At 41.3% G+C, this 14,789-nt stretch overlaps 1 protein-coding gene across 1 annotated transcript in view; it reads left to right on the top strand.

Moving 5' to 3' along the window:
• Nucleotides 1-5,392, top strand: part of FBF1 (Fas binding factor 1) — a 67,256-nt gene extending 61,864 nt beyond the window's left edge. The window contains exons 29-30 of the mRNA XM_075177807.1: nucleotides 2,048-2,166; nucleotides 5,143-5,392. Of these exons, the coding sequence (XP_075033908.1) occupies nucleotides 2,048-2,166; nucleotides 5,143-5,202 (179 nt within the window). The 3' untranslated portion in view covers nucleotides 5,203-5,392. The remainder of the gene's footprint in view (nucleotides 1-2,047; nucleotides 2,167-5,142) is intronic.
• Nucleotides 5,393-14,789: the final 9,397 nt, after the last annotated feature.

The raw sequence follows: 14,789 nt of genomic DNA on the forward strand, positions 1-14,789 counted from the left end.
CAAGATGCAGGGATCCCCGTTTAGGTGTACAGCGCTTACCGCGCTCACGAAGCAGGTCCTCAGCGATGGAGTGATGCCGATTCGCGGGAGAGAGACGGCACAGTGGAACGCACGTCACTTCCGGGTTGATGTCAGAATGAAGGGGCGTGACCCAACGCGTTTCATTCGCTTTGCGAATTTCCTCAGGGGAGATTGCTTCATACGCCTGTCTAGCAACTGGTAAAGAGAACCCATCACTACATACAGTGGAGACAGGCATTTTGTGGGTTAAACCAATATTCACTGGTATCGGTGACATCACTGACCTAGAGAGTACCCTCAATAATGTCACCAGTTCTAAGTGACATGATGGGCTGCGTTCTGATAAATATAGGATTACATCATTGCACCTGTCTTTTTACTGTTATAAAATATTAGTATCAGTTCAATAATATTTATAGTATATTCAAATTAAATGACCAGCAATCAGGATGAAGTGTTGCTACTATAAACACTTGTTATGCACGGTTAGTCGCTATCCAATAACGATTGCCGAATCTCGATTTGTGTTTCCAACGCACAAATATTTATTCTCAAATAGTAGCAGAATAATTCAGGCGAAATAATAATAAGTACAGCCGTTACTTATCGCGGGCGCTCTGGATCCAGCGAACAGTCATTCAGGTCTGAAGCCTGTGGTCAAGATGACTGAACACTAGATAAAAAGCTCCTGCTTATATGCAGACAGAAATACAGTAAAACAATGCAGATGGTATGGCTTGCTTCTATTGGTCCAGGCTTCAGGAAGGTCCAGGGGGTTGCAGATCATAGGCTAGTTCAAACTAAAGAATTCAAAGGTGTGGGTCATCTCTCCAGGGGATGTGCTCTGTTCTTCCCGCCAAGACTCCAGTTCCAACTAGTTTATTAGCATTTTATAGTCCGCATCATATTAAAGGTTTATTCCCTAACATCAATAACTAGAGTATGCAATGTGCGATCTCTCCGCCAAATGAACTGGACAGCTGCTGATGTAAAGGGGATTAATATGATACCAGACATGACACATTACCTTTAACCTGGACCATATGTATTACTAATATGCATATAACTTATAATATTACACATAAACACTACTATATTTCGACATAAATAACTATGTGTTGCAACTATAATTAATGTGTACTATTTACAAAGATGCGTATTGGTGCGAATGTGTGTAAATGTGTAAAAACTGCTATTGCCACGTGTTGTGGCTGCGTACGCCCTTCCACGCTGTAGCGTTCAATACGCATCTTTTCAGACAGAGACAACCAAATCTGCTTGATATTAATTGAAATGACTTTATCCAATTTGCTGACTTCGACACACTGATCAATGTGACCAATATATTCTAGATTTTTTTATTTTTTTTAAAAAGAATTTCACTCTTGATAGCGAATTGGTACATACAAAACTGCGGTTGTAATTTTAATCTCCCAGTATATTAGCAAAGAGATTATACAACTAAGATCTACATTCTCTTAACTGACATGAACGTTTAGAGTTTATAATATAAATATTCTTCTATATAGGAAATATAATGAACAAAAACAGTGTTATAATAGAATGCCACAGATTTCAATATATTCAATATTCTAATAAGTGACAGGCAAACAGGATCAACAGTGTTCTTACTATACACACTGAGCAATTTTGGTAAAATGTAATTTTCCCTGGCATCACATAGACATGCGAGGGAAAATGAGCAGATATTAGCTGGCAATGTGCGCATGGAGGCGATGTCCTGCGCCACCTTGCGGCTAACTGACTCTGCCACTAAGAATCGCAAAGATTTAATAACATTTTGATAAAAAAGCAGTCACTTCTCTCGCAATACAGAAATAATTTCTCCAATAAGTCCATGTTGTTTACTTTACAAATAAAGGCATACTTGCCAACTCTCCCGGAATGTCTGGGAGACTTTCAGAGTATTTTGGGCCTGTAATTTACTATGTGTAATTGTTGCTGTGGGGACTGAATTTTTACCATTATTGTCAGGAAATCATTTTAAACATGATCACTATTTCAGATCCGCCCCATGCTGTACCCAATGCCACCTTTGCCAGCTCAGAAAGCCAACAGACCGTTTTCACATCGACGTCCGATTTCCACGTCAACCTGGCTCTGTTCAAACTCTCTGCTCAACGGGTAATGGTCTTAAATGTATAATGTAGTATAAAAACACTCAAAAACATTGCATAAATCTGCCTATCACAAGGGTTTGCATTTGCTTGGCATAGATTTATACTATCCCTCTATACAGGCCTAGGAAACAATCTATTGAGTTGTGACTGCCGTCCCTTGGTCAGGTGTTTGTCATATTTTCTGAACTCTGGCCCAACCACGCCTCTATAAGGAGCACCCTCTGCCGCCAGACCATGTCCCAATCAGTTTTATTGTGACCGTATTATCCCACTTCAGTATGCTTGACAGGAGATCTTTGGAAGGATATAAGTTAGTGACAGCTTTGTAGAAGCTAGTTAAAGTGGTGAAAGAAAATAGAATCATATACAATGGTGGAAGTGGGGGTGTATACGGTGGTACGCCATACCGCCACTTCTCCTACCGCCTTCATTGTAACACTATCAATTCCCATTCACTTACATTCCCATTACATTTTCCATGCCGCCACTTCTACATTTCCACTTCAGCCACTGGTCATATGTTCATCTGTTAATTTTTACATTAGAAAGTTACAAAGTGAAAGTAAAAATTGAGGCTACTAAGATGATTGGAAGATAATGCCTAATGCTTCTTTGATGTGTTTATAAATGTGATTGACGGTGAATGGAGGTACAGTATATTCTACATGTCTCAGGTTACTATGGCCCTATCTGAAATTTCGGAAGTTGCCTATGAGAACTTTTACAATATGATATTGAGCGTTGTTGAGGAAATGTACTTTGTTTGGGGTTTTTTACGTAGAAGGAAATAGTAAGACAATGAATTTAAAATTGAAAAAGCTTAATGCTGCATTAACCAATGTATTTTTAATTTATTGCTAAAATATACTAAAGTGCTTATCCTGCATTTATTTAAAAATGAAATAAACCATCTCTCTTCGGGCTCTTTAGGGCAAAAATTTACCAATATAATAATATAGTACCATCAGCTGGGGGGTCAATACGCAATTAACTAATTACCAGCACCTATATAGTACTGCTGCTAGTCATCATTGTGTATCATTTCACCAGTCCTCCAGCACACGCAAGAGTTCTATTGTGTATCTCTTGTGTTCCACTTATAAGAACACACCCTTAATGTACTCTGCCTGTGTGTGCCCGCTCCTATTCTGCCAAGGAGACGCAAGTCAACCATACTATAAAGGAGACGCAAGAGCAAGGAGACGCAAGTCAACCATACTATAAAAACTATATACGAAGTATTCTTACGAATGCGCAGTACGCAATTGCTTATATTATGCAAAAAAGCAGACATACTTCCAGCTGTAAATAAGTCCTATAGTGATCAGTATATCATTATCACTGGAGCTGTTACAATACACAGATTTAGCAGATGACAGACCATGCTCTCAGCTTGTTGCATTCATAATGATAAATGATGATGATTCATGGCCTTTACAATGTTTGCTAAAACTGCATTGCTATTGTAAAAACATTTGCTTGTTAAATCAGCCATGAGTGCGTACCCTTAATAGTTATTAAAGACTTCTTATCTCTGTATGCAGATAACCTGTTCTTTTCAGAAAAAGATACCAATTATTCTAAAATTAACGAGTAGATATGTCTGGATATAGAATCTGAAACTCAATGGCTTCCTGGAAGACTTTTGTAAAGTATAAACTAAACAGAGAAACCCTGTGCTCACATGTGGATTGTATGCATCAGACCGGTACTATGAGGAACAGGGCCTGATTATCCAATAGGCTGACTAGGTTGCAGCCTAAGGTGCAAGGCTTTTGAGGGGCGCAACATTTTTTTGGGGTGCAAAATTGTGACAGGGAGAGGTATAAACTGAAATAAATTTTAAAATATAAGAGAATAGTTGTTCAAAGTATAAGGAAAACATTGAAAAAAAATGTAGTAAGGTTTTAATCTTCAGGTATTCCCGTGGTAAAGACTGAAGACAACGAAACATCCTTGGTTGGGTGCTTGAGGATAAGCGAGTAGGAGAGACGAGGATGGTGACAGGCGCCGGCGTGACAACGCCCCCGCCCCATCTTCACCCTCAGTGGTGCTCATTAATGCCCCCGTTCTGCTGTAATGTTCTGATTTTAAAGAAAACAAAATGAGTGACAGAGATTGCTGTGACCTTGTTTAAAGGCCAAACCCTAAACCTTGGGGGTGAAAGAAGCCAGAATTTAAATGAAGGACAAGATAATTTTTATGTACTGTGTATTCGCCTGGTGTAGAAGGCGAGGGGAGTTACGAGCCTATTAATCAGGCCCTGGTCAAGAAGATTTAAGATAAAGGAGAATTATGGTTGAACTTGTTTTGTGTAGGAAAAAAAAAGTTTCAAAATCATATGCGTTATCGTAAAGCATATATATAAATCATATTGTATGCTTTATACATTCTCTAACTTACACCACCAAGAACCCAGGGGATGATACACAATGTCATTATTGTTACTTTTTTTGTATAAATAACAAAACAAAAATTGTGCTAACAAATCGAAACAGCAATTAGAACATTGCGGGATATGTTTTTTCCAATTAAGGGTTAAAAATGTAGGCTCAGTAACTGTGACTGATGATGAAGAAAGCAGCTGTGAACCCCCTTATAGTTAGTTACAGGGTGGGTTAGGTCTCTATATGCTGTGCAGTGATGTTTCTGCAAATAATATTTGTATAATCGGCACGTTCTATTTATCGCTTTCTTACCCAACTGCTGCAATCACTTTAGACTGGCAGCTGAGGCTAACGAATCTGTGACCGGTACTTGCAGCAGCTGGAGAAGAGTAATATATGGAACACCTATAGCGGAGTGCAAACTCACTCTTTCTGTTTTGTTTGTTTTTTAATTAAAATTTGTGTATTATATGTAATAATTTTATAGTAGGTGTCAAAAGTCACCATGAAGTTCTCTCATCGGTATAAAACACTTTATATGGTCATGTGACTCCTTGTGTAATACTCTTTATCATGGTGTTGTTCTGAAACAGGACAGAGAATTTATAGAGGATGAGAAGCTTTACTTGGAGGCCTTAAGGAAATCGAGGTAATCTCCTGCTCCCAGACTGTGTGACGAAGATGACGAAAAAGAGATGTCATAAAAAGTCATCAAAGCTGAAATGATGATGATTACGTTATCTGCCCATTCTCCATGAAGCCTGGCATGTGCTTAGTATTTTTTTATGTTTTATATGATTTTTATACCTGAGAAATAAACAGCCTTTTATTCATTATTCTAAATGTGGGTCATAGACGTCTATTGACTAAGTTTCCATAATAATTTCAGACATTAACAACAATCTCCATACTTCAGACCAATAAGGCAGATTAAATTAAAGATTGTGTCATTACCCTCATACCTCCTTACTCTGCCTTTATCTCTGTCCTCAATGCTGTGAAATGTATAACTTGAACTTTTCGTATCAGCTGGCTATTGCTGGCCGGACAGTCCTCCAGTGTCTCCCTCATTACCTCTTTCCTCTATCCTCGAATTACAGCCCTAACCTGGGGCTGACCTAGGGTGTACTTAAAATATAAACTGTGCTACTCTATGATGTCTTGCATCACTCTACGACTGTAACTTGTGAGTCTTTACGGCAAGTGGGCTGCAGGTCCCCCATCAGATATCCTGCATGTTCTGCTGGGAGTTGTCTTTTTCAACATATCACTCTAACATTTGGGACCAAGAAAATAAAATGTTGAAAACCACTGCTCTACTACTCAGTGATAACATGCTGAACATACCTGTAGTCAGTAAAACTCCCAAGCAAGGTGCATGTAGTAATACCTGTGAAAGTGATAAATGTGTAATGTACAATCACATCAATGCTACAGTCTGAGCGGTGGCTGACTGGGAGCCATGCAGGTTCTGATTATCCAATAGGCTGACTAGGGTGCAATATTTTTTTTGGGGGGTGGGGGGTCAAGGAGAAGCAAATATTAATTTTAAAATAATAGAGAATAGTTGTTCCCCAAAGTAAAAAGAAAACATAGAAGAAAAATATAGTAAGATTTTAACCCTTATGTATTCCTATGGAAAAGGCTGAAGTCAATGAGTCATACTTGGGCAGGTGCTTGAGGGTAAGGATAAGCGGGTAGGAGAGACAAGGATAAGTAGCGCTTGTTCATGCCCCTGTTCTAATTTAAAAAATAAATAAAAAAAAATGAGGGGCCAAGATTAATTTGACTCATATAAAACTCCATGTAACGGTCCGCAGACTGAATAAGAGCCCAGTGGTGGTGAGGAAGGCAAGCCACAGAAAGATTGCATAATAAAGAATGGTCCAACGTAGCCGGGTTCGGTACACATTAAGTCTATAAGGGTTCAGGAAGAAGAGTAGTCGAGGACAAGCCAAGGTCAGTTCACGTGTGGTAATAGCTGACAACAGGATGTGATGTAGCAACAGGAACACAAGATCACTTGCAGGAGCACAATAATTTGGCAAGAGAAACGGGAAGAAGCCAGGCTTTTATAGGAAGTCAAGGTGAGTCAGAACATGCTGGAACATCAGGAGATCATTGAAACTGGGCTAGAACACAGGACCTGGAGCAATGACAATATTCCTCATAGACTGTACTGTATTGTACACCCTTCTCTCACCCCCCCCCCCCCCCCCGCCCTCTATTTCCTCTCATTTTTCGTTATCAGTTATTTATATAGCGCCACTAATTCCGCAGCACTGTACAGAGAACTCACTAACATCAGTCCCTGCCCCACTGTAGCTTAGTCTAAATTCCCTAACATATACATGATGGCATCTGCTAAGGGTCCGTACTCGGCCCTTCTTCTCTTCTCCCTGTACACTTCCTTCATTGGTAATCTCATCAACTCCTCCAATGCAGAAACATACCCAAATCTCTCTTCTCCCCTGACCTCTTCCCCTCCCTGTGGCATCTCCTCTTGTCTATCTGATATCTGCATTTGGATGTCCTGCGCTTTTCCAAACTTAATATGTCCAAATTTGAATTCCTTTCCTGGGTCTATTATTGTGCCCCACACGGTCCCAGCGCAACTGAGAAGAAGCCACCACCCCCGTGTTTTGGTTTTGGATCTGGATTACCGTCGTGTTTTGGTTTTGCAAAACCGCCATTGTGTGTTTTGGTTTTGTTTGGTTTTGTTTTGCTATTTTGTTGGAAAATCAATGTTTTTGGGCATAAAATAACCAAATTTAGTGCTCCACCTGTTTCTTGGATAATTAATGTAATTGTAAAGCTAATAAATTATCCAAAAAACAGTTTAATTCCTGGTAGGTAGGCCTTCATTAATTCTACACACAAACCAGATTGTCTTCCTCTCCATCTATGCATATTGGCAATGCAGCCATCGTCTTTAAGTGTATATTACACCCTACACTTATAGTTAAATATATAAAGAAATGGACAAAGGCAGTTTGGTTTCTGTCTCTATAGGCCCCCCTCCACTCGTAGAAAATACAAAAAAAATCAGCCTTTATAGACTGTACAATATTAATTGAAATTAACAAACAAAGGCAGTTTGGGGTCAGTCTGTGTATGACACCCTACCCATAATGAGAAATTGCCAAAACAGCAGCCTTTCAAGACGGTACGTGATATGGAAACGCCCCAAGTCCCTTTCCTCTTTGGGGGTAGATTGTACCCTAGAATTAAATAGAAAGTTTTAAAAAGATGTTATCGTCATCATCTGGAGCATCATCCTCACCATCATCAGTGTGTACGTCATCATCACAGACTATCAATTCATCGCCGCTTGAATCCGCCATTAGAGAACAGTCAGTGCTTGGATGTCTTGAATGGTGAAGGCCTTCCTCGTGGAAGATGTAGTTCATTTTTATAAACATCATTTTCTCCACATTTTTGGGAAGGAACCTTCTACGGCGATCACTGACTAAGTTCCCGGCTGTGCTCAACACTCGTTCAGAGTACACACTGGAGGGTGGGCAGCTTAGGTATTGTAAAGCAAGTTTGTACATGGGTTTCCAAATGGCCTGCTTTTACTCCCAGTAAGGAAAGGAACCGTCTGACATTTCCATATCAATTACCTCTTGAAAATAATCCTCCACCATCCTTTGCATGTTTATACTCGTATTGGTTGGAGTTATGGGCAAGGTGACACATTTTTTTGAAAAATCCTTCAAACCAGCCCAGATGTTAAATTGTTCTGGTCTGCCCCCTGCGTCTTCCCTGCTTCTTTTTGGGAAATTTATTTTTTTACGAGCAGCTGCAGCTTGAGAAAGTGAAGGAGGACACGTCGTCAAGCCGAGGCCTAGTTCCGCGGCCAACTTGCTGAGCAATAGCTCCTTGCAAAAGTTCACATCTCGCTCATTTACAAGTAAAGACTCAATGTAGGTCTTAAACCTTGGATCAAGCACAGTGGCCAAAACGTACTGATCCGAGTTCAAGATCTTAATAACTCGAGGATCATTGTGAAGCAAATTAAGTACTTGATCGACAAGGCCAACATACTTTGCTGAATTGCTTGCTTTCATCTCCTCCTTCAGTTTCTCAAGTTGCTTTTCCAATAGTCTAATTAAAGGAATGACTTGGCTCAAACTAGCAGAGTCTGCACTCAATTCACACGTCACAACTTCAAATGGTTTCAGCACCTTGCACAGCACTGAAAGGATTGCCCACTGTGCAAGACTGAAATACATCCCCCCCTCCTTTCCCAATGTCATGGCTTATGCAATACGCTTGGATGGCTTTGCGCTGTTCCACCATCCTCTGAAGCATGTACAGGGTGGAATTCCACTGAGTTACCACCTCTTGCTTAAGTTGGTGGCAGGGCAAGTTAATCTGCTCTTGGAGCTGCTGCAATCTCCTACATGCTGTGGCAGAATGCCTGAAATGGCCTGAAATTTTACAGGCCACCGAAAGCATCTCCTACACCTCTCGGTTATTTCGTAGGAAGCTCTGCACCACCAAGTTGATGGTGTGAGCAAAACAGGGAATATGTTGGAAATCACCCAGCTGTAATGCTCGCACTATATTGTTGGCGTTCTCAGAAATGACATACCCTGGGGAGAGTCCGAGTGGTATAAGCCATGCATCAATCACATCTCTCAGTTTGCGTAACAAATTTTCAGCCGTATGCCTGTTAGTGAAGCCGGTGATACAAAGAGTGGCCTGCCTGTGACAAATGTTACGTAGTGGTGTACATGCTGCTGCTGTTCCTGCTGGTGAAGGTGAATGACCAACCCAGTGGGCTGTCACAGTCATATAGTCTTTGGTTTGCCCACTTCCACTTGTTCACATATCTGTGGTTAAGTGGACAGTGGGCAGAATGGCATTTTTCAGCGCAATCTCTACATTTTTACATACTTTTTGGTATAGTTGTGGAATTGCTTTACGGGAGAAATGGTGTCGCGATGGAATTCTGTAACGCGGACACAAAACCTCAATTAATTGTGAAAAACCAGCTGCATTTATTGTGGAGATTGGATGCAGATCTAACACTAACATTGCAACTGTGGCGTCTGTGATTCGCTTGGCGACTGGGTGACTGCTGTCATATTTGCTTCCCCTAGCAAATGATTGTTTCACAGTTAATTGTTGAAATGTAGGACTGGTCTTTTTCTTGGCCTTCCTCTGGGCTCATGATTCACCCCCAGCAGCAGCAACAGCAGTTGGACTAACGCTTTCTTCAGAGGAATCAATAATAGTGCAGGAGTCATCCAGCCTTAAGTGGGATGCCGGGCTAACTCCGAGCGCCACTGAGGATATTGATGAGGATGGTGTGGTGGGTGTATTTTGTAGCCATTGGGATGTCGGTGAGCGAAGGTTCCTAGCTGATGATGGAGTGCTTGTAATTTTTTTGGAAGAACTTTCAGCTTTTCCCAACACTTTGCCATGAACTCTCGTCAAATGGCGTAACATAGACGAGGTTCCAAGATGGTTAAGGTCCCTCCCTTGACTGTGGCTTGACATACACTACAAATGGCTATACAATTGTTGTCTGGATTTGGGTGGAACTAATTCCACACATAAGAAGTGGATTTTTTTGTTTTATGGCCAGGCATGACAATGGCCTTTTTCTTGTCACGTGCCAGAACTGCTGCCACTGGTGCAGGACTTACACAAACAACCTCATCAACATCCTCATTAGCGCCCTCGTCGCCTATACAAATCTCCCCCTCATCCTCTTCTAATTCCAAAGTGGCATCCTCAATTGGTGTATCACCGGCTACACTCGGGCTGTTCAAGCACACATCAGCAGAACTGCTGAAAGGGCCCTTCTTTATGGGTACACTAACAGAATGCTCACGATTAGACATACCACTGTTGGATGGACTTTCCACAGGGATTGTTGTCATTTCTGATTCAGAGCATACATTATCCTCTAATGCCGTACTGTTTTCTTGCAGCTTGGCATTCACGCGTAACAGTAGTTGTGCACCACTTTCAGACTCAAAATTACTTGGTCTTGCTTGGTTACGAGTGACCTACAAGAAGAAGGCTCGGTAACATTTTTGGATCTGCCACTAATAGAGAAAGGCGAAGACCTCATTCTCTCTTTGCCACTGCGTGTGTAGAATGGCATGTTGGCAATTTTTTTTTTATCGGCAGTTAACTTTTCCTCAGTTACACTTCTTTTTCGCTTCAACACGGTAAATTTTTTTGGGGTGTGTTTTTTTTGGCTTGATTTCAAAAGACGGTGTAGTTTGACATCGCCTTTCCCAGATGACGTACTGGGAACACTACCATCAGGACTGGTGACAGAACCTGGTTGCTCATTTTGCTCATATGTGGACTGCTTTGAATCCATTCTGAGCCCAAAGCACTTGTAGTGCTACAAATTGTTTTAGATACTGCTGCCAAATAGGACTTTTGACAGCCAGAAAAATTTCTGAGAAAGAATGGGAGACACCCCAAAAGCAATTGGCAGTGCTAAATATATATTTTTTGGACACTGCTGCCAAATAGGACTTTTTTGACAGGCAGAAAAATGTATTCAAAAGAATGGGGGACACCCCAAAAGCAATTAGCAGTGCTAAATATATTCTTTTGACACTGCTGCCAAATAGGACTTTTTTGACAGGCAGAAAAATTTATTCAAAAGAATGGGGGACACCCCAAAAGCAATTAGCAGTGCTAAATATATTTTTTGGACACTGCTGCCAAATAGGACTTTTTTGACAGGCAGAAAATTTTATTCAAAAGAATGGGGGACACCCCAAAAGCAATTAGCAGTGCTAAATATATTCTTTTGGCACTGCTGCCAAATAGGACTTTTTTGACAGGCAGAAAAATTTATTCAAAAGAATGGAGGACACCCCAAAAGCACTTGGAGTGCCAGAAACTGAACAAAAACCCTCCTCTCTTCTCCTCTTACTGCTGTAACAACTGGTATTAAGATTACAATGGTATTGAATACAAACAATAATGTGTCCAATTACTGCTCTGTCCCTGCGCTGATAGTGTGACCTAACCCTGCTTTCTCCCTCTGTCAAATGGCGATGGATTGCTGTGGAGACGGGTATTTATGCTTTTCAAATCTTGCGAGAACCGAGCTCAGAAAAACGAATACGTCACGATGACGTTTTGCCTTGATTTCGAATGGTCGGAAGAGTGCTCGGTACTCGGATAGGCTAAATTCGGATGGATTTGGATCTCGGGGAACCGAGCCCGCCCATCTCTAGTTAATACCCAGTCTTATTTTATTACTGTTGTGTGTTCCCAATTGTAAAGCACTGTGAGATATGCTGCCTATATGTTATATCATTCATTTTTATAGATTGTAAGCTTCCCAGCAGGGCCCACTCTTTTTTTTTTTTTTTTTTTATAATTTTTATTTTTGAATGGTCAAGTAACAAACAGAACCGACATGCAGTGTCAGTAAGAAAAAAACAAGCAATAGAAGCACATCACAGGTAACAAAGTATAAAATCAGTATAAAGATATAAATAATCAGTGCAACAATATGCGTGTATGGCAGTTGACCAAGGATTTTTAAAGAAATAAGGGAGGGGGCGAAATGCCTCAACAGAGAGTGGCATGACGCACTGTTCTCTACTTTTCCAGTAGAGAACAGGAAAGGAAAGGAAAGAGAGGGGTTTACGGGAGGAGGACGGACATGTGTAAATGTAGAGTCAAGTGAAAGGGGGATAAATCTGAAAAAATGAGAGCCATGGGCTCCATACCTTAGTGAACGATCTTGATGTCCTATTGATGATGCTGGTCATATATTCCAGGCGGTGAACCTGCCAGACTCTATTAACAACGGCTTGAAGCGAAGGTGGAGTTTGCTGCCTCCAGTCTGCTGCTATTTGGCAGGTAGCTGCCGATAAGATATGCCTAGCTAACTTATTCTCATGCCGAGTTGCCGCTGGCGCTCCCAGGGGCAAGAGGAAAAATTTAGGCTCAAATGGAATCGTTACCTGAATAATCGATTGGATCAGGTGTTTGATCTTGGCCCAGAAGTTTGAGAGTTTGGGACAAGTCCACCATATATGGATAAAGTTACCCTCATGGGAGCACCCACGCCAACAGCGATCAGAAGAGTCTGGGAGGAATTTATGTATCCGGGAGGGAACGTAGTACCAGCGGTACAATACCTTATAGGCATTCTCTTTTATTTTAACGCAGATTGAGCTGGAGGCAGCATTCTCATATATCTCCGACCATTCCTCACTCAAAAGAACTTCACCCAGGTCATGTTCCCAGGCCAGTTCATGCAATACTCTAGTATTTGAGGAAGATGGGGCAAGTTCATAATATAATGTTGAAATAAGGCCTTTCGTGGAGGACTGACGGAGACAGAGACGTTCAGCAGGGCCCACTCTTACCTCTCTGTATGTATTACCCAGTATTGTTTTATTACTGTTTCTTCCCAATTGTAAAGCGCTACGTAATCTGCTGGCGCTATATATCATCATCATCATCATCATTTATTTATATAGCGCCAACATATTCCGTAGCGCTTTACAATTGGGGACAAACGTAATAAACTAATAAACAAACTGGGTAAAACAGACAAAGAGGTGAGAAGGCCCTGCTCGCAAGCTTACAATCTATGGGACAATGGGAGATTGACACATGAGGTTAAGTATACATTTTGCATCTTGGCCCAGCCAGACTGCAAAGGTAGGGTGACTCATAAGCTAAATGATCCTGTCACACAACAATGTTATTCCGGGGGTAGTTGTCTTGTGTGAAATTGTGTAACAGGCTAAAGGTAGTGAGGTTAAGATGGTGGTTGAGGAATATTATAAGCTTGTCTGAATAGGTAGGTTTTCAGAGAACGCTTGAAAGTTTGTAGAACAGAGGAGAGTCTTATTGTGCGAGGGAGAGAGTTCCATAGAGTGGGTGCAGCCCGAAAAAAGTCCTGTAACCGGGAATGGGAGGATGTAATGAGGGTGGATGAGAGACGCAGATCTTTTGCAGAACGGAGTTGCCGAGTTGGGAGATATTTTGAGACAAGAGAGGAGATGTATGTTGGTGCAGCTTTGTTGATGGCCTTGTAGGTTAGTAAAAGTATTTTATATTGGATTCGGTAGAAGACAGGCAGCCAGTGTAGAGACATACAGAGTGATTCAACAGAGGAATAGCTATTTGCAAGGAAAATCAGTCTTGCCGAAGCATGCAAAATAGATTTTAGGGGTTTGAGTCTGTTTTTGGGAAGACCAGTAAGGAGGGAATTGCAATAGTCAATGCGGGAGATGATTAGTGCATGAATTAAGGTTTTAGCAGTGTCTTGTGTGAGATATGTGCGGATTCTGGAAATGTTCTTTAGATGTATGTAACATGATTTAGATATAGAGTCAATGTGGGGAACAAAGGATAGGCGTGAATCAAGGATTACACCTAGGCAGCGAGCTTGTGGGGTGGGATTTATGGTCATGTTATCAACAGAGATAGAAATGTCAGGTATGCTCTTGTTGGCGGGTGGGAATATTATTAACTCTGTTTTAGAAAGATTAAGTTTGAGTTGACGAGAGGCCATCCAAGATGAAATGGCAGAAAGACAGTCAGTTACACGGGACAACACAGATGTCGAGATATCAGGAGAGGATAGATAGATTTGGGTATCATCCGCATAGAGATGATACTGAAAGCCAAAGGAACTTATTAGATTTCCAAGAGAAGCGGTATAGATAGAGAACAGCAGAGGACCTAGCACCGAGCCTTGTGGTACTCCAACTGATAGGGGAAGCGGAGCAGAGGTGGCTCCAGAGAAATTAACAGTGAAAGAGCGATTAGAGAGGTAAGATGAGAACCAGGATAGAACTGTGTCTTGAAGACCTAGGGATTGCAGCGTTTGTATGAGAAGAGAGTGGTCAACGGTGTCAAATGCAGCCGAGAGATCAAGGAGAATTAGGAGAGAGTAATGGCGTTCAGTCTTAGCAGTGATCAGATCATTAACAACCTTGGTCAGCGCAGTCTCTGTGGAGTGTTGAGAACGAAAGCCAGACTGAAGAGGATCCAACAGGTTGTTTGCGGAAAGAAAGCGTGTGAGGCGAGTGTAGGCAAGTCTCTCTAGAAGCTTGGAGGGGCAAGGGAGCTGAGAGATGGGACGGTAATTTGAGAGAGAGTTTGGGTCGGAGTTTTGTTTTTTTAGAATAGGAGTAATCACTGCATGCTTGTATAGTGATGGAAAGATGCCAGTAGAGAGTGAGAGATTACAGATTTGAGTTAGAGGTGAAATGAGCACAGAAGACAG

This window comes from Mixophyes fleayi, chromosome 6, assembly GCF_038048845.1.
Source record: "Mixophyes fleayi isolate aMixFle1 chromosome 6, aMixFle1.hap1, whole genome shotgun sequence".
Taxonomy (NCBI): Eukaryota; Metazoa; Chordata; class Amphibia; order Anura; family Limnodynastidae; genus Mixophyes; species Mixophyes fleayi.